Source organism: Dicentrarchus labrax, unplaced genomic scaffold (genome assembly GCF_905237075.1).
Source record: "Dicentrarchus labrax unplaced genomic scaffold, dlabrax2021, whole genome shotgun sequence".
Classification (NCBI taxonomy): Eukaryota; Metazoa; Chordata; class Actinopteri; family Moronidae; genus Dicentrarchus; species Dicentrarchus labrax.
In genome coordinates this window covers 11,381,996-11,401,098 of record NW_026136709.1, presented here as the reverse complement: position 1 = coordinate 11,401,098, position 19,103 = coordinate 11,381,996, and the positions used below count along the sequence as shown (strand labels likewise).

Genomic DNA, 19,103 nt, shown 5'->3' with positions numbered 1-19,103 from the left:
TCCTTAGACCCTTGTTTTGGCAAAGAAGTTGTAAAACATTTAAACACAACTAATGGTAGTGTGGGGTTTTACTGTTACCCTCAATCCTAAAAAAAATGTGTATGTGTAGTTTTGATGGTAGTTCTACACTTGAATGATTTTGTCTAATGGTTACATTTGGTTGAAAAAAGTAATGGCCTTTTCTACAGTAGAGATATAATATATTTTTGTTTAAATAACCTACTCCATGCTTTTTCTTTTAAACAATTTTTCTAACTAATGTTCGTGACAATGTTTTTTGACTGTTTTTGAATTATCCTTGAGTTCAGTCAGCTTTTTTTTTTTTTTTTTAAATTTACGTTTTGTTTATTTATTTTTTTAATGTAGAATTTTTTTTTGGTCTCATTTTAGCCTTTTTTCCTTTGGACTTCATCCAGTAACTTGGAGTTCCTCTTTACCTTTTAGCGAAGGAGCAGGGGCCGTGGTAGTAGGTCTCAAAGCTTAAGTGACTCTTCCACTCAGTGTATGGATAGACCCCCAGACGAGAACAAGAAGGTAAGACAGCCCTCAGATCTTACCCTCTCTATGCCTTCAACCGACGACTGTGACTCCACCAGAAACATATTGTTACATGCTCACACTGTGGAGGGACAGGCAAATGCGCAGTAAAACCATAGATCATAACAATTTCCAGTACTCCATTACAAGCATTTATGGAGGCCGTCTTTGAATGTATTGGCAGGACATTATTTATGACAAGTGAGGTCGTAAAGACGTATTTTTGTTTAAATTAGTAAGGTTAATGGAAAAAGAGATGTGTGCTTTTGATTTAAGTTTTGAAAACTCATGTAGGGTTCTCTTTTTTGGTAATGTTAATTACATGTTGACAATTAACCAGAACCCCTACAGATGTCTACATTGTCTAGATTTAAATGCTTTGAAATGGATGGTTGGCCTTGAAAGTAATCTTTATTTAATATTTTATCAATATTGAAAAACCTATACCATAGATACAATTCTTGATTTGAGCTTGGCGCAAAATGTGTACCACCTCAAAACGAAAAGAAATTTGTCTTTCAGTTTTACTAAACAAGGCCTTCAATATCGTAGAAGTCCTTTAATTTGATGTCCAAGTAAGCACTGGAATGTTATTTTATAAGTCTTAGCAGCAGTTGCATGGATCGTTTTTTTTTTTCCACTGCTTGTATGACTGCAGCCCACCTACACCCACCAGTGATCACAGCCTCTAATGAATGCTACATTAGTGTGACTTAATCAGTCACAGCTGTTAGCCGAACATGTAATCACAGGCTGCGAAAAATCAGGATTTACAGGAGGTGTCGAGTCATCTGTTCCACTTTTTTTTACCCAGCCTTTGTCAAAACCGAGGACTGGGCCTCAACTGCAGTTAATATAGGTAATCTCCAACATTTGCAGGCCTATAATAGAGTATAGTAGGTAGGCACTATACTAGATACTGAAACCCCCTAAAACCCATTATAATGTACTAACACAAACACATGACTGTCCCTTTACAGTTGAGCTGTTTAGAGAGAGAGTTTTCTGTTCAGTGTCATTGATTCTCCCCACCAAACTCACCAATGTGCCCCATTTGGACAGCACTTTGAAAATGCATCCATCCTCACTCCCTTCTTGAGTAGTGATTACTGGGAAGAGTTTAGAGGACCCAGATTTTGAAGTTGGTGTTGGTGTGTGAAGTCAGCTTTGTCAAACAAACAAGATTGTTACAAAGTGCATTGCAGCAAACAAATGACACTCATTAGATAAGACAAGCAAGAACAAGTACTTAACATACTCCGATGTGTGTGTGTGCGTGTATGTGTGTGAAAATATTTTAGCCAAAGGTCTAGACCACCTCAGAAACAAGACAAGGGGAACAATTGTTGTTGTTTAACAAATGTGAATCACAGGCTGCATGGTAGCTTATCTAGTAGAGCACGCGCCAAGTCCTTACAGTAGCGCCCTTGGTTCGATTTCAACCCTTCCTCCCCGTTTCCTATCTTCACCTGCCCAATCAAATAAAGGCAAAAAGCCCCCAAAAATGGATCTTTCTCTGACAAAAATAAAATTGTGTTCAGTGATGTCTCAGTCCAGTTGTTTGCTTACAGTTCTGCTCAGTCATCCAAAATACTCTCCATCTGTCCCTGATATTTATGGTGTTCTATGTAATGCAGCTGCACAGTGAATACTAAGTGCGTTCATAGAACCAATTCAATTTGGGAACGGGATGCTTTAAATCTGCATTAGGAAAATATTGCCTGTATCAACAATATAAACCAACTGTAAAAACATCACATATAATTCTTACAAATATGAAAGCACTGAGCTTAATTAAAGTATTACAAGTGGCTGCTGTAACTTTCTCATTTAAAATATTCGACACTGTAAGCATATTAGCCGCCTGTTTGCTACAGATACCTTGCTGCGACAAGTTTAGGGTGAAAGCTGCTCAGTGATAGCTATTTTTATTATTATGAGTGTAAAAATAATAGTATAATACATCATGGAAATGGTGTGTGTGGGTGTGTGTGTGGGGGGGGGGCATGGATCTGAAGATGCACCACTAGCGTTTTCAGATTGAGGAAGGCAGAATGAATGGATGGATGCATTTTGAAAGTGATTCTTGGCCCTGCAGTCAGCTCCACCTTTCTAAAATAAGAGGAAGTCAGCTCCTCCATCAAGCTTTTTTTTGTCACATGAATGGCATAACAAATAATTGTTCCACTTCCACCAAATGAAATGCTCTTGTTCTAATGAGATGGTGCATTTATTTTTAAAACTATGTTTATGCAGACAGCTCAGTAGAGATAATTTTCATGATGCTTTGAGTTCCCTTTTCCATCTTTTTTCAGTTGTGGTTCATTGTTTTCGATAAAAAAGCCTTAAAAAGGCAATAGTTTTTCATTGTGTTCATTCATAAAGTAATTAGTGGAATCCAATTTGAGCATTTAGCATGTTGTGTGACAATTTATCTGTATACTTTGTCATTGTGTCAAACAATGCCAGCTTCAGGGTGTGCGTGTGTGCGTGCGTGTGTGTGTGCGTGCGCGCGCAGATTTGTCCACATACTATTCAGCCCCTCTGCCCTGGCTTTTGTTAATACAGCCTTATTTGCATCAGTTTGAGTACCCCCTTCTCTCGCTCTTGCTCTCGCTCTATCCGCATTCCAGGGTCAAAGATGAGTAGGCTCAGGTGTGTGTGTGTGTGTCTCCGTGTCCACAAATGCATTTGATATGTGGTTTGGAGGCTCAGATGTATACACACCTCATGTTAGATCCTGCAGTCAAACTACGGCTAAAAGATCCCCCCACACTGGCCACTTAGAAACAGCCTGCAGGAAACACACACACACATCCATACATACACAATGGCTGGTCAGAAATCCTGCAGGAAACTGCACTGGGGAATTCCTGCCAGGCCAGGGCGGATTATTTTCCCCTTTACTTCCTGTTCCTCTGTCCCCCCCCTCACCCTTTTTCCCTTGCCTCTCCTCAGCCCTCCTCCCCTTGGTGTCTGCACCCTCTCATCTTCCTTGTGAGGCCATTGTGTTGACTTGTGAAGCATTTAAAATACATTTTATATCAAATTACTAGGCCATACTTTCTTTGATTGGATAACATAGCTACATTTAATGACTTTTAATTTATTTTGTAGATCATTTATACATTTTTAAGTTAATTATCAAGCAACGATACAATATCTGGTCCAGCCTCTTAGATGTGAGGGTTTGTGGATATTCTCTGGATATTTGATTATGAATGAATATTTTTGGACTTTGGTCTGTTGGTTGGGCAAAACGAGCAATTTGAAGACATCAGTTTGGGTTCTTAGAGTTATTTATGGACATTGTTCACTGTCTCATGTCATTTAATTGACAAATTCGATAGATAAAAAAATAGCATATAATTGTTCTAGCCATAATGTAATGCATTAAGTTTTAGTAAATGCAAAAAGTTCAATTCCTGTATGTGCCAAGAGAAATTTTTTCAGACACATATTTTCTGGACTGCAAGAGACAGTTATAAGGAACAGGGTTTATCTCCTGGATCAGGAGCCCCGGGATCAGCATTCAACATAGACAGACAGGATTTCAGCCCACCTTTGTATTGCTTATTGCTCTGGAGTTTGTTGATAAATAGACATGGCCATCGTCCTCTGCCACCACGTATATTTACCCCACACAGGCTCAAAGAGCACTCGGACATGTCAAATGATCAGGCTGCTAATGGTCAGCAACAGAGAAAGAGGGGAGAGGACACACTGAAAGGCTTTGTCTCTGCCTGTATAATCAATTGACCTGATTGATAAGGGTGTGTCAGGGTTACATTGTGTGTGTGTTATGTTTCCCACGCCCAGTGCTTCGGTCCCCTCTGTGTGTGTGTGTGTGTGTGTGTGTGTGTGTGTGTGTGTGTGTGTCTGTGTGTGTGTGTCTGTGTGTGTGTGTGTCTGTGTGTGTGTGTGTGTGTGTGTGTGTGTGTGTGTCTGTGTGTGTCTGTGTGTGTGTGTGTGTGTGTTATCTGACCCTCTCAGCTCAGCCTCTGTCCATCAACACCTACCTCTGGAATGTTAATGAAAAACAACAAGGGAATCCCAAAGAATTTACCTCTCTGTCTCTCTCACTCCTCTTTTCTTCAGTATCGTCTCTTCTTTTTGTTTCTGTAGAAGCTGGTTAGGTTTACCGTCTCACTCAAGCAATTTACTCTTTACTATGTTTCTTTTTGGTTATCTGCTTGCTGTGGCCCATTTGTAAGGTGGACACTATTGTTTAAGTAGTTTATAAGCATTTAGTTGATAAGATCAAGAGGAAATTAGGGCTGGGGAGGTTCGAGTAATGAGGCAAGAAGATCCTCAGTCGAATCTGATTTTTTTTGGTGAAGTCACTGTGCTTTTTTTTGTTTTTAGCAGCGTCATTGTACACAACAACACAGGAGCAACAGCAGGCTGTAAACTGAAAACCCTGATTAAATTAACCAACAGTTTTGATAATAATTAAAGTAATTTATCAAGCAAAAAGGGCAAACATTTGCTAGTTTCAGCTGCTTAAATGTGAGACTTTACTATCATATCACTGTAAATTTATTATATTTATTAATCAACTGTTAGTCTGACAAAACAAGCAAATTAAAGACACCACCTACGGCTTGGGCATTTTTCACTGTTTTGTAGCATTTTGTAGACTAAACTATTACTTGATTATTTGAAAATGTAATCGCTGCGTGTTAAAACCCCTTAACAAACAGCACCCCACCGATAGCTCAGTCATTACAAGCTCATGCTGTGAAGCCAAATATTGTTTAGACTCACAGAACACTATTTTAAATTATTCAGATCATCAAAGATATGAAATATGTCAGTTTATTTTGGGAAGTGTGTAACAAATGAGACTGATACAGAAAATATATGCTACTGTCAGAGAGGATTTAGATGATTTCAACTACTAGCTATCTATGAGAAAACAAAAAGGGGAAAATAATTGCTAGTTGTAGACTTGGTTCAAGGTTGTACCCACAAATACACACAAAGACAGAACTCCTAACCTCAAAGCGTTAGTATCTGCAGATGCCAGCGCAGAGAGGTTACAGTGGAGCTGCTATCTCCTGATTTGGCTGATGATGTCTGTTAACTGCCAGTCATAGAGGAAGTCTGGCTAAACTGTCACCAGCCTCCATGCAATCACTCCTCAACGAGACCCTGGGGTAGAAGAAGGGGGAGGGGCGGTTTCTGGTGTTTCAGAGTTGTCATGACACTGAGCATTACAAGCATGTTGAGTCCCATGTCGTCTCTCAGGATCGCTGCATATTTTCGCCGCCTGTCTTTGAGAGCGTGTCTCGCGTGTGTGGATGTGTGTCTGCATGCATGTGAGGGTCCACATAAAATTGTGTGCGAGTCTACATGCACCTGTGTGCTTGTACGCACGTGCAAAGAGGTGTCGGGGTGCGGGGTGTGCGTGTGAGGTGTAAATGCGCTGGCACCCAGTCGCCACATCAGGGGTGCGAGAGGAGGGTGGCGGCGCGTGTGATAGCGAGGGTGTAAATTGAGCTGTGATCGTCCAAGAAGCAGGATATGATTGGATGAAACGACAAGACCTTGTACGCTTCGGCGCGAGGCACTTAGACACACTCTGCTCTAAACTGCAGCGTGCTGAATTCCTGTTGCTTCTGCCCCTTTTTTATCTCTCTCCCGCCACTCTCTTTGTGTTTGTAGATCTCCAAGCTTTCATCTCAGACTGAGCCTTTGAAATACAATGCTCTTTCTATCTCTCTTTCTGTCAGCCACACACATTCTCCCTCTTCTATGCTTATATCCTAATAACGCCTTAGTTTATTTTATTTTTGACATCTGTTTGGCTGTAATCTTCCACAGAACACTTACATATGTGATCCAGTATGTCTCCACATTCAGTATTTTCCCAATGTTCCAAAAATGCAGAGGGCTATGAAATAATGGTTGTTTTGAGTCAGTTTTTCTTTCTGTGTCTGTCTTTCTTCCTCTCCTTCCTGTATCATATCTTAAGCAACTTTACCCATTTCTTTCTCCTTTTTTTTTTATATTCTCCATGCTCAGAAACACAAGGAGCGGGACAGACATAAACCGAAACACAAGAAGACCATGGACATGTCACCCTCCCTCGTCCTTCCAAACATCATGGTCCCAGACAAGGTGAGGGCACCCCTCCACTATGTACTGCTTTGTTTTGGTGATTTGTGACTTGGCTAGTTAAAAATGACAGCAAGGGTGTCTGATGGACTTTTTTTATTTTTATTACCTTTATTAACCTTTGTTGCTCTAATTCTGTATCCCTCAAACATCCTGTCCTTCCGCTGACCTTTCCCCCATTTTTGGTCCTCCCTTTCTCAACTGGCATTGTTTTGATAATTTTTATCCCTGTTCCGGTGCTTCTTGTGGTTCCTGTCCTCCCTTTCCGTTCAACCATAATTTTATTCTTCCTCCCTTTTCCAGACCTACAACACCAGCAGCTCAGGGGGAGGCGTCACCTCTCTGTCAGCACCCTCACAGAAGAGACTGGACGACGGCACCGCCCGTTTCACCACCGCTAACTTTCAAGAAGTGTCAGCCGTTCACTCCGGCGGCGGGTCCAAAGATGGGATGGCTGCAGACGCTGGGAAAGCAGTGTCTGAGGTGAAGAACAAGAAGAACAGCGGCGGAAGTCACGCAGCGGGACAGAGGGGCGGCCGCAAGTCTCTCACCTCCTCAGGGAAACCCCTCCCTTCTGCCGTGGTCACCATGGCAACATCCTCCACATCTGCCTCTGCTTCCACGGGGCCTTTCCACCAAGGTGAATTGATGGCTGCAAATGGTCCTGTATGTTAATTTTCCCACAACTGGGAATTAACCCTGCAGTTAGAAAAATGGAAACACAATGACAAATCATCTGCTGTTCCTCCTCTGCCCACCCACCAAAAAACTGCAAGTGCAGCACATTTGCAATTACAGCAATGCTATTAAAACTCAAATAAGAGGGAGATTCATGTGTTGTGTGTGCGCATGCTGTGTCATTTTCTGGATTTTGGCCAGACCCCAGACTTTTGTGTGTGGCCGTGATAACGGTGCTTCGTCTCGACTGGCCTCTGGCTCCTTTAATCGGGGGCCCTGTCTGGGAGCAGACTAGCGAACAGACTAGCACACACAGCACACACACACACACACACACACACACACACACAGAAAGAAAGAAAGAAAGAAAGAAAGAAAGAAAGAAAGAAAGAAAACATGAGGGTAGGTCAGGACCTGAAAGGAGTCGGTGCTCACACTGAGCTCCTGTGTTTTGTACTATGAGAACCTTGAAGCCCTTGTTAGGTGTGTGTGTGTGTGTGTGTGTGTGTGTGTGTGTGTGTGTGTGTGTGTGTGTGTGTGTGTGTGTGTGTGTGTGTGTGTCCGTCCATCCCTGTGCTTTCAAGGCAGTTCATCTGTTTCACGGGAGGATGAGGGGGGCTGACTGTACAGCAGATAGAGAGCAAGAGAGTAGATAAAATGTTATCTTGTTTCTGCTGCTCCCATGCTGATGGAACGGAGACTCATTTGGAAACTTTTCCAGCTATAATGTCTGTTTCCTCTGTGTTGTTTCTCTCCTCCTCTCACTCCTGGTCTCTCTCTTCCTTTCTCATCTCACATGTCCTTCCTGTCTATCTCCACTTCTGTCTTTCTCTCTATTTCTCACATTGTCTCTGTTTTCCACATGTCTGTTTCTTTCTTCCAGGCCTCCTGTTGACCAGTGCCAGCAAGACTCCCTCTGCTCCTTCCTCCTCTGACTTCCTAAGCTTCTCAGATTCATCGTTGCGTCCCGGGGGTGGGACTACCTTCTCCTCCCCGCCATCTTTCAGCAGCTGCCTTGTGAAGCCGAGCTCGGAGGGCGGAGCTTCAGAGGGAACTACGACACTTTTCGGTTCTCTGATGTCCGCCACTACAGCGTCTGCAGGTACCAGTTATTTGTAATGGTTACATTTTTGGTCTCATTATTACAGTGATGCCACAGTTAGTAATTTTTTTGTAATCTCCTGTTGGACTTGGGTCCTTCAACAGAATGTTGTATGTGAACTTTTACCTCAACCTCTGTTGCATCAATTTTGTCCTTTGAAAGTACTGTAACTTTATGGAAGCACAATAAAATGTGAATATTTGCTTGTTTTCTTAGCCTTCTATTATACTAAACAGAATATATTTGGGTTTTAGGACTGTTAGACAAAACAAGCTGTTTAGATATGCCAGTTTCTGTTCTGGGAAATTGCAATGGGCCTTTTTCAAAGTCTCTGACATTTTGTAGAGCAATAGATTAATTGAGTAAGTAACCAGGGGATTAATTAATAATGAAAGTAATCATTAGTTGCAGCCCTAATTTACAAGAGAACTGATGACGCAGGAAGTGCTTTCCTCTAAAGTAGATTCTTTGATGGATCTCAGGCCAACAAACCACAACAAAAAACACCCAAGACTGCAGGCTTTATGCTTAAATATTCAGTTCTGCTTTCTTATCATTTCAGTGGGCGGGAAGCTGTATGAGAATTCCCATAGTCACACAGCTAGTGAGGCGACAAGCCTCGGTGGGTCCGCTGGCTACAAACGGCCCCAACCCTCCAGCTCAGGCCCGGGGATCGGAGGAGCAGCGGCAGGAGGAGGGGAAGATGGGGTGAAGAAGAAAAAGAAGGGCAACTGGCGAAACAGATTTGGACCTTGCTTCACCACGGATGTGAAGCCTTCGGAGCCAGCTCCCTCCCTGACTCTCCCCACCTCCTCCACAGCCAACACCGCCTCTTCCACCGCCTCCCCGTCCTCCTCTTCATCCTCGACACTCTCAGGCCGGCCGGGCTTAGTTTCCAGCAGTGGATTAGGAGTGGGAGTGGGGGGAGGAGGAGGAGGAGGAGGAGAGAGGGGGCTTGGGGTCATGGGTGTCAGTGGTGGGATTCAGAAGTCCCCGTCACTCCTCAGGAATGGGAATCTGCAAAGCAACAGCGGCTCCACGACCACTGGGCCAGGTGAGGAGGACACAGCAAGTTAACACACACAAAACACAACGTTTCACAACAATGAACAAGAGAAATACTCTCTCAGATCCTTCTGTCTGTCAGTGTCAGTTGCATTTAGGAAAATTATCTTCACAGTTTTGTTGAAGCTAATATGCAGAAATAATTAAATTGTTGTTGGCAGCTAAAATCAGGAAACAGGCTGGTTTAATTCAAGATTTCTATGCCAGTTGTGTCATGTTAGACAAAGAAGTGGCCCAATCCTGCTCAACATAGTGGCATCACAATGATTAAAAGGGAAATGGTTGTGTGGCAGTGTTGTAGCACTTCTTTATGTCCAGTTCCTGGTTTGTGGAGCTTTCTTTCCATTCGCCCCAAATGCTGATGAATTAAACAGAAAATATATGTGGATTGCCTCTGTGCAGCAAAGTATTAACATTACCGATCACAGATAGCAAGGATTCGACAAACCTTTATGATTGGCTCCTTGTGTGCGTGTGTGTATGTCAGAGTGCGGTGGGTCTATGTGTTATTTGCTCACACACGTGGAAGTGGTCTGTATGTATTTTTTTTTTTTTTTCTCATCGTGATCAGTTGCTTGGCAACTGTCTTTATGCTTTGGAGTTCCCCTCTGCTGATGGAAATGGCTCAGTACAGGCTACACATCCCACTTCTCCCCTTTCTTCCAGAATCACCACCCTTTTTTGTTTCAATCCTGCCTCTCAGCCGCTCTCTCTTACCTGCATTCTGCTCACTCCTCAAATCCCCGTCTCACCTGTTGATGCTTTATGCAGCTGACGGTGTACGTGTGTTTGTGTAGTCCCATGTCCAAATGCAAGTATAGAAAATAGATTCTCTAATTAGACCAATATCCACCACTTATCAGGATCATCTTACCCGTTGCTGATCGCCAGTTTTTACACAAGGCTCTTGCTTGAGACGTCCTTCAGGCTCTTTGTCTGTTACTCAGCCTATTTTTGATTTTTGGTGGTTCCTAATTCTAAAATATTTTCAATTGTACTTTGAAACACTCTTCAGACTGATTGATTACAGCTTGTTAAATTATTTATTTGTCTTTAACCTTCAAAATCTATAACAAATATTAGACAATTCCACTCAGTGACAGGTTGATTGGATTGGAGCATCCATAGAATACAATAAATCTGTAGTAATATCATGTTTTTCCTCATAGCAGCATTGTTCTGTTGTGAAGTATGAGATATTATGCGGTTGCCAAGTGGGAGTACACAGATTCTGATCAAAACATTTGTTTGTCTACTTGCATGTGCATTGGTGAACTTATGAGACAAAATTATTTTATAGTGTAGCCATCTGATGATAATAATACATTTATCAGATGGCTACACTTTAAAAATTAGTCAATTTCCCCCCAATTCAATGTTGTTAATTGTGAATTGACAAATTTTCTCATACATATATTGCTTTTATAAATTATATGTCACTGAGAGGAAACCTGTTATTAAACCAACATTAAATGCAGCAGTTAGACTTTAGAATTATTGTATCACTGCAAGTGCCCAAATGTAGTTGTTGCTAATAATATGTAAGTACAAGTTGTGTCGACCCATAAAAAGTCATGCTTTCAAGTGTGTGTTTAGTAGATATTACATATATTGGTAGCTTTGAGCACAAGTTGGTGAGTCAAACCTTAGGACTGGTGCTGTTTGCTTTCCGAATATAATCTTTTGCAGCAGTGGTGGTTAAGGATAATTTTGTTTGTGATTCCACGTCCATCTGAGTTTTTGGTGCTCGTGCTTTTCCCTACAGCAGTGGCGGCATTTCTGACCACAGCTGGTGAAAGAAGATAGGGAAAACAACAGTGGTGGTTATGTATGGCTGCGCATTATATCTGTGTATGTGTATGTGTGTGTGTGTGTGTGTGTGTGTGTGTCTGAGAGTCATGTGTTCGTCTTCCTACTGTAAATATTTAGCCGAGGGTTAATGCAGGGCAGTAATGGGGAGGATCTTGGCGTTTACCCCCCTCCCTCCATCCTGTCTGCTGACTCCACCGTGCTGATGGATAGATAGTTAGCCTGATAGATATGTGTTGGATGGTGGGGAGAGGCACGGGGTTAGATTTTGGCTGGGTTAATGTTTGACGGCAGGGGGGTCACCGATGGGACGGACGAGCTGGTAGAGCGCAGTGGGGGAGGAAAGATGTTTGGTGGACATGAATTTATTCAGGCCGGTGGGTGGTTGTGTTGCATGTTTTCTTCTGCCAGGGAAATACATTTCTACATTAGAAGAAATTATTTTGAGAATCATGAATAAAAACAGTTTTTGGTCACTGTAAAATTTTAATTCACAATCTCAAATTTTTACTTTTTTTATGTGATTGAAAGTTCTGTTTTATTATACGTATTGTATATGTGAGTGTGAGAACTGTGATGGATTGAGTTTAAAAGTATTTCTGGAAAACAGAGAATTCATCCAAAACAAAAATTGTTAAACAAAAAAAAATCACAAGCTGAAGAACACACACACACACACACACACACACACACACACACACACACACACACACACACACACACACACATATCATGCAGAAAACCTCTAACAAACAACACTTCTGAAAAAATTGGAGACAAACAATTTCAAAGTGACAGCTCTTTCGTGTGCATTAGAAAATATGTGTGTTCCTCATTAGTAAACTATGGTGAATAAGTAGACAGTAAAAATAACATTTTCAGTAGAATTTACACTAGTCCGATCACTCTTCAGTTTGAAGATGTTCATAATTGCAGAGACTCTTGAATATTGTTGTCTGCCCAAACTGTCTGCAACTGACACAGCTTTATCACTCAATGGCAAACACCCACATACATTTTGTGATACATGCAAACAGACATGGACAAGCACACACATGCACACAGAGTTAAATTGACTGGCCTTGATGTGGCTCTGCTCCCTCTTCACATTGCTGTGATGTTTGAATACATTTCTGTTTGTCTTTGGTGGAAGAAAATTATGAGAAAATAACAAATATCTTCCTGTTGCCATGATGGCGTTCTGGGTTTGTCTCCAAATTCCATTTTTAAATTGTGATTAAATGACTGTCTGAATTTTTCAAAAAAAACAAGTTATAGAGCCCGAGTAGTCACCATCGCCCCGCTGCTTGGATAGAAATTTCCTCCTGAAACAAAATTTAAAGCAAGTTCTTAATCAAAACATTGATTCAGCTGTTAAATAACGAGTATGATGCCATCCACTTAGTTTTTAGATTGGACTTAACCCTCCCTAAATAGACAACATAGATTTCCTATGGAGATAATACCAGCTTGAACTAATCAAGGTGGATATTTTTGAAGCTTACAGACACACTGAGCAGGACGGGAAAAGGAACAGGAAGGTCGGGCGATGGAGGCAGTTCTGCTTCAGGGGCTTAATGTTATTGATCACTCAGATAGGGTATAAGTTTTACAAGCTGTGTGTGTGTGTGTGTGTGTGTGTGTGTGTGTGTGTGTGTGTGTGTGTGTGTGTGTGTGTGTGTGTGTGGAAAAATGTTTTGCTCTTTGCCTTTTGTTATCGAAGGGGAAGTTTTAATTCCCATCTAAAGCAGGAGTCAAATGAGAATCAGTTTGTATGAATAACAATCTTTGTAATATTTAAAAATCTTCATACCAGAGTGGGCACACGTCCAAAATATCAGTTCCTCAACAACTCTTAAAAAAAAACAGCCTTGTTGTTATGACTATATATATTTTATGTACATTTATTTGATTTGTTTAACTAAATGATTTTTTTTGTTACAACCTGAGAATCACTATATTTCACCTAAAAGTGATATTTCAAAGAAATGAATGATATAAATGTAATACAGTTAAAATTTAAATTTAAAAAGTATAACCAATTAAAACATTTATTTGTAAATGGTGTTAACATTTCCTGCTTACTTAAAAAACAGAAAACAACTAGCAGCTGTTTAGTTTGGTTTTCTAATTCAGGAAAATAAATTCAAATATGAAATAATTTTTGTTTTAATATAAGCGTTCCTTATGGAAAATTTAAAATACAGCATACATATACTGTGATTCTATTTCGGTACATTTCAAATAACCTATATTCTTATATCACAAAGTCAACATGCATTCAAATTAATCTGTATTTTTCTTTCGCTGCTGGCACTGTTTTTGCACCGACCCTTTGTGTGTAACTCTTTTCATCAATGGCATGAACTAAACTCTGATAAACTGTTGGTTTGGCCTCTTATCCAGCTGCTAAAAATCTTTCAGGAGCTCGTGCCCCCTGAGTCACAGCAGCCCTGCTTTGGGTATCAATTTTTCTGGTGCATATTACAAAGCGTTATAAATAGTATGTAGGCCCATGTCGTATTCGTATCTCTCTCTCTCTCTCTCTCTCTCTCTCTCTCTCTCTCTCTCTCTCTCTCTCGCTCTCCCTCCACCCCTCCCCTCCTGGCACAAAGATCTCTTGTTCCCCCAGTGAATGTGTGATGCCCTGAGCCATTCAGGCTTTTGTGGGGCTGAGGGGCCCTCCACCTCCCCCCTTCCTCTGCTGGGGTCAAAGGGGGCCAGGGGCAGGGCTTATCCCTGGTTAGTGGGCGAGCACAGGGGTGTGTGAGGGGAGGGAGGGGGAGGGAGGGAGAGAGCAGAGATAAGAGAATGTAGCATGGGTATGGGTGTGTGAAAATGGAGCAATATGTTTGTGTAGGTGATTTATAACTAGCATATGTTTTGTTATATAATATTCATGATTTTTTATAAGCTGAATAAAGTTGTTTTGTCTGAATTAGTTAAAAGAACACAGAGAATATATATGGAGGGAGAAAACGTGCCGATTGAATTTTATTATTTTTTTCCCCCCTTCTCTCTTCTGCCCTAATTTGTAAAAGCTTAATGTGAATGATTTGTGTCGTCAGATTTTTGCCGCTGTGGGTCACCAGCTCAGTGTGTGTGTTTCTGTACGTTTGAATTTGAGTTTATTATAATTGATGGAGATTTTACAATCATAAAGAAACCAAATTATCTGACCGCACACTCGAGCAGGCCTGCGTCCTTAATCATGCATTACATTTGTTGATTTTATTAATCATGCATTAAATTGGTTAAAGTCAACAGATCTAAGCCTTGTTTAAAACGTAATTTTAGATGTTCCATTATCTCTGTAAATGATTCATGCTCTAATATAGCAATTTGTCTACTTCTATCTCCAGTTATTTGCATTTGTGTTACTCAATTGTGAAAAGACCTAAGAAACAGAGAGATGATGGAGAAAATAGACGTTTAACCAGGGTGGTTGCAACATTTTTAAATAATGTTGTAGTTCAAATAATGAAAACAAATTTAATTGAGCTTGTATATGACAAGGACAACGTATGAAGCAACAATACATTTTACAAAGTAATGCATGGACCAAATACTAAGACCTGAGACAAGAATCCCAAGGAAATAAGACAAATGTCTGAGCTGCAACTATGTCAGTGACTCAACTTTTTCACTTGGCATGAAAGGAAAAGCTCGGGTAAAAACATTAATGAGTGTCTCAGTAAGCCCTGACAGTGGGACAGGAAACTAGCAGCCATTATTAATTTAATTATTTACCCTTGTGCTTTTATACTGTAATTATTGTTATCGTTGTAGCATCAACTGTCAAACACTATCTCTCTAAAATCAGTGTTTTATTGTATTATTCAAATATATTATTAGATAAAGATAACACTGTTGATGTCTGTTCATCTCTGATTTCTCCACAGGTGTTTTCTCTGGTGCGGATGGGTCATCGTCGGGCACGGGAGCTGTCGCCGTGGGCGTAGCCAGCTCTGATTTGTCCCAGCAGCAGCCCACGCCTTCTCTGGCCCCTCCCTCTCCATTCACTGCCACCGCACCGCTAACCAGCACAGCCTCCACACACGTGAGTCCAAACACAGGGTGCTAGAAACCCTCAGTGCCCTCCTCGCTTTCACATAACATGAAAATACATGCTCATTAAACATCTTTCTTTCTTTATTTCTTTCTTTCCTTCACCAACCCACACAGACACATACACACCCTCTCTCTTCATTCAGCACCTTCTACATCCGTCAATTCACCCACATCTCTCGCATCTGTGAGCTGAAGTGCAGATAAACTGTGGGAACACAAATAAACCAAAGCACACTAATTAAACGTCTTCCGCACCAAATCTCCCAGCACTATTATTAATCCACTGCATGTTAATTATTTGTGAAATGTGTGTGTGCTGACCTTGTGTGGATTGTGTTTTCTCAGCAAGTGATTCTATAGCTGATTTTATACGGTGCACCTTAAGAGGCTCTTTCTTGTGTATTCAGAGCACAAGAAAGTATTTTAAATTTTTTTTCACTACATTGAAATGATGTGATTCTCCAGCTTAATTTAATAACTGTTGGCCTTAGTGCGCATGGTCTGTATTATAATATTGAGTGATACATCTTTACTAGTATGAATCCGTAAATGTGTTGGGATTTTTCTTTGGGGAAAAAAGAGAAATTCAGTGTACTATCAAATCCTGGAAAAACCACAGACTGTGTGTTATTGTAATCAACACTCACTATTATTATATCCCTTAATGTGGAGAAAAAGAAGAAAAAAAAAAAACACTTGTGGGCAAAGCTGGGAAATAAGTCATTCACTATGCATAAGGACAGAAAGTGGATCCAGGGTGCATCTTTCAGGAAAATGCCTCCTATCTTGAAATTTATTATGCACAAGATAATTTTTTTGTCTTTTACTATTATTAAACATATTTCTATTTTTACGTTGGCTGTTGAAGCAACAGCTGAGCAGGTTTATCCAGATCAAAATGAATGATGGTGATTGACAGATGTAGTACTAGAACTTTTCTGCTTTTTTAAAAAGTGTAATAGTTTTTAGTGTGTCTTGTCGGCTTAAATATGCTTACATTCAAAGAGGAGGAGCCCCCCAAAAAAAAAAAAAATCTTCAATCACTGACCCCAGTGTCTGTCCTTTCAAACCCTCCCCAAAGACCACGCTCTGTCTCTGTCCACCCAACTCCATTTTTCTCCCGTGTCCACTTACCACCTCTCTTTCTCTTTTTCTCACACACACTTTCTCTCACCCTCGACCTTCCTTCTCTCTGTCCCCGTCCATTTCTCTTTTTCTCCCTCCGTTGTCCTGTGATGTAATGACATCTGACAAGCACCACAGTAGGGATGGAGGGATAGATGGAGGAAGGGAGGGATTGGGCCACTGTGTGTGTGTGTGTGTGTGTGTGTGTGTGTGTGTGTGTGTGTGTGTGTGTGTGGGGGGGGGGTTGAATTCGCTGGCCTGGCCTTCATCTTGCCCCGCTCCTCTCTGTTCAGCACATATTATAGAAGACGGGAGGCCCAGAGAAGCACAGGATATCACGCCTGTTTGCAGCATGTATAGATGAGTTTGGGCTTTAGCTGTGTGTGTGTGAGGAAAAATAGACGGAACGAGAGCAGTGGAAAGCCAGAGTGTGGACGGCTTTAATAGAGAAAGAAATGTTATTTTTTTCCCTTCATTTCCTTCAATCGCTCCAGATTGTTAAAAACGTGTGTGTGTGTACGTGTGTGTGTTTTTTTGTAGTGTAATGCACTGCTCTGGGCATCTGGGACACGCACACACACTCCGAATTCAGGCTGCTGAAATTACGCAACTGTAGAAGGACGCCAACAACAGGCTTTCCTCAGTCTGTGTATGTGAGTGTGTGTGTGTGTGTGTGTGTGTGTGTGTGTGTGTGTGTGTGTGTGTGTGTGTGTGTGTGTGTGTGAGTGTGTGAGAGTGAGTGACAGAGACCATTTGCTATTTTCAGTCCGCTAGCAGACTCCCGGCCTACTGTTATTGGCTATCAGCCCAGGATAGAGAAAGGGAGTGCGAGAGAGACTTTGAATGAAAAATGAATGAAAATGAAAAATGAATGTTGATGGGAAAGGGGGCAGGATTATGGCACCGAGGGGAGGAGGAGGAGGATGAAGAAGGGAGGAGGAAGGGGAGGAGGGTCTAGAAGGAAAGTCATTTCAGTGAGGGGGAAAAATGGACGGAGGGTACAGGTTCTTTTTTAACATTTAACAGTGGTGGGAATTTCCAGGATGTTTCCAGATTTTATTATTTCAGACAAACCACTTCCATGAAATCGTAATAGGAGATTATGACTTTCTAGGTTGTTTTTTTTTCCCCTGGGTGCAACGTAAATTTCAGCAAATGGATAAAAAAAAGACTTGAGAACAGAAAATAAGAGAAAGGCCGGCAAAGCTTCACAAATGCAAGATTTGCATGTACACACTTTGTTTTGTTTTTTAATTTTTCAGGTAATTTTCAGAGTGTTTTTCCGTTTAATGCTCATTTGCAAAATAATTTTTTCTAGCAGTCAAATTACTGAAGGTTTAGGAAACCAGACAATTTAAGCCCAGAAGCGTATCTTTCCCATGAGTTCATTATGAAGTTGTGTTTTGACAGCAAGTAACTTTTTCTTCAATAATGTTTAAAATAAATATCTCCTCATGCTTTTCAGCTTGACCTTAATTCACAACACTCATGTGACGTGAAAGAGCATCTTCCAGTGATATAAATACGTTTTTTGCTGTGTAACTTTTTCTGGAACTCCTCAACAACCAAAACAGTCAGCCATTTTGTTCTTTTAGATAGACATGATTCCACTCCTGACGCTCCACCCTCGCTCTCCTCCCTCTAACCTCACCCCACCCTTTACTCCACGGTCCTTATTTGGGAAATGCCTTAATTGGATTAAACTCTATGCATCAGAAACACTTTGTCAGCATGTCAGCGTACTGTCGGGGTGTCGAGGCACTCTGAGCCCTCTGTGTATTTGTGTGTGTAACAGAATAATGAGCTGTGGATCCATATTATATCCTGTTTTTTTGTACATGAAAAGATAGTCAAAGTGTTGTCAAATCCACATTCAGACGAGTTTCACTGGCATGAAATGACATGTAGATGCTTTGTGACAATGCAGAATCAATAGAAGAGACCAGAGAATTTAAATTCTCAAATCAGATTCATTCTCAGCTTTGGACTCAGGCTCATTAAATGTGTAACAGCCTGCCAGTCTGTCAGACCTCCAAAGAAAATTATACAACATGTGATTTGAATATCAGTTCACTAACTAAAATTGTAACTGATATGTAGATAACATTGCTTTGCTACTGTTCAAGAATTACATTTGTTTTTTGTTATTTTAAAGAAATACTTATTTATAAAACAATAGACATAAAATTAACAGAAAATAAATCAACAACACTTTAATGAATTAATCATTCAGGTCATGTATCAATAAAAAATACCAAAAGAATCAGCTGGTTTCAGCCTTGGAAATGTGAGCTTTTGTGTTTTAATTACTATTTGTATCATGGTAAATTCAATTAATGTGTCTTTTGGGCTCTGGGAAGTCCTAATGGGAATGGGAAGTATTTTTGTTATTTCATACACTTAAAATAAATGTGTTGTGTAAATGAACAATGTATGAATGAATGAAAATCATCATTGATTGTACCCCTAAAATTGAATTAAATGATAAATTCTTATATGGCTTTTCCATTATTTTATAGACACCGTTTCTATTTATAGACCACTTCATTGCTTGATGTTGATTTCTCAAGATTTAAAAACCTCCTAATAACCATGC

General features: G+C 40.7%; 1 protein-coding gene across 4 annotated transcripts in view; it reads left to right on the top strand.

The window, feature by feature from the left end:
* The window catches only part of mllt10 (MLLT10 histone lysine methyltransferase DOT1L cofactor), a 44,363-nt gene that overhangs the window by 14,058 nt on the left and 11,202 nt on the right, over positions 1 to 19,103 (top strand). For 3 of the 4 annotated variants that reach the window (XM_051410463.1, XM_051410462.1, XM_051410465.1), the window contains 6 exons: positions 445 to 534; positions 6,565 to 6,660; positions 6,961 to 7,297; positions 8,219 to 8,437; positions 9,000 to 9,491; positions 15,214 to 15,371. In XM_051410463.1, coding sequence (XP_051266423.1) covers positions 445 to 534; positions 6,565 to 6,660; positions 6,961 to 7,297; positions 8,219 to 8,437; positions 9,000 to 9,491; positions 15,214 to 15,371 — 1,392 coding nt within the window. The remainder of the gene's footprint in view (positions 1 to 444; positions 535 to 6,564; positions 6,661 to 6,960; positions 7,298 to 8,218; positions 8,438 to 8,999; positions 9,492 to 15,213; positions 15,372 to 19,103) is intronic. The other variant, XM_051410464.1, reaches the window with a different exon arrangement.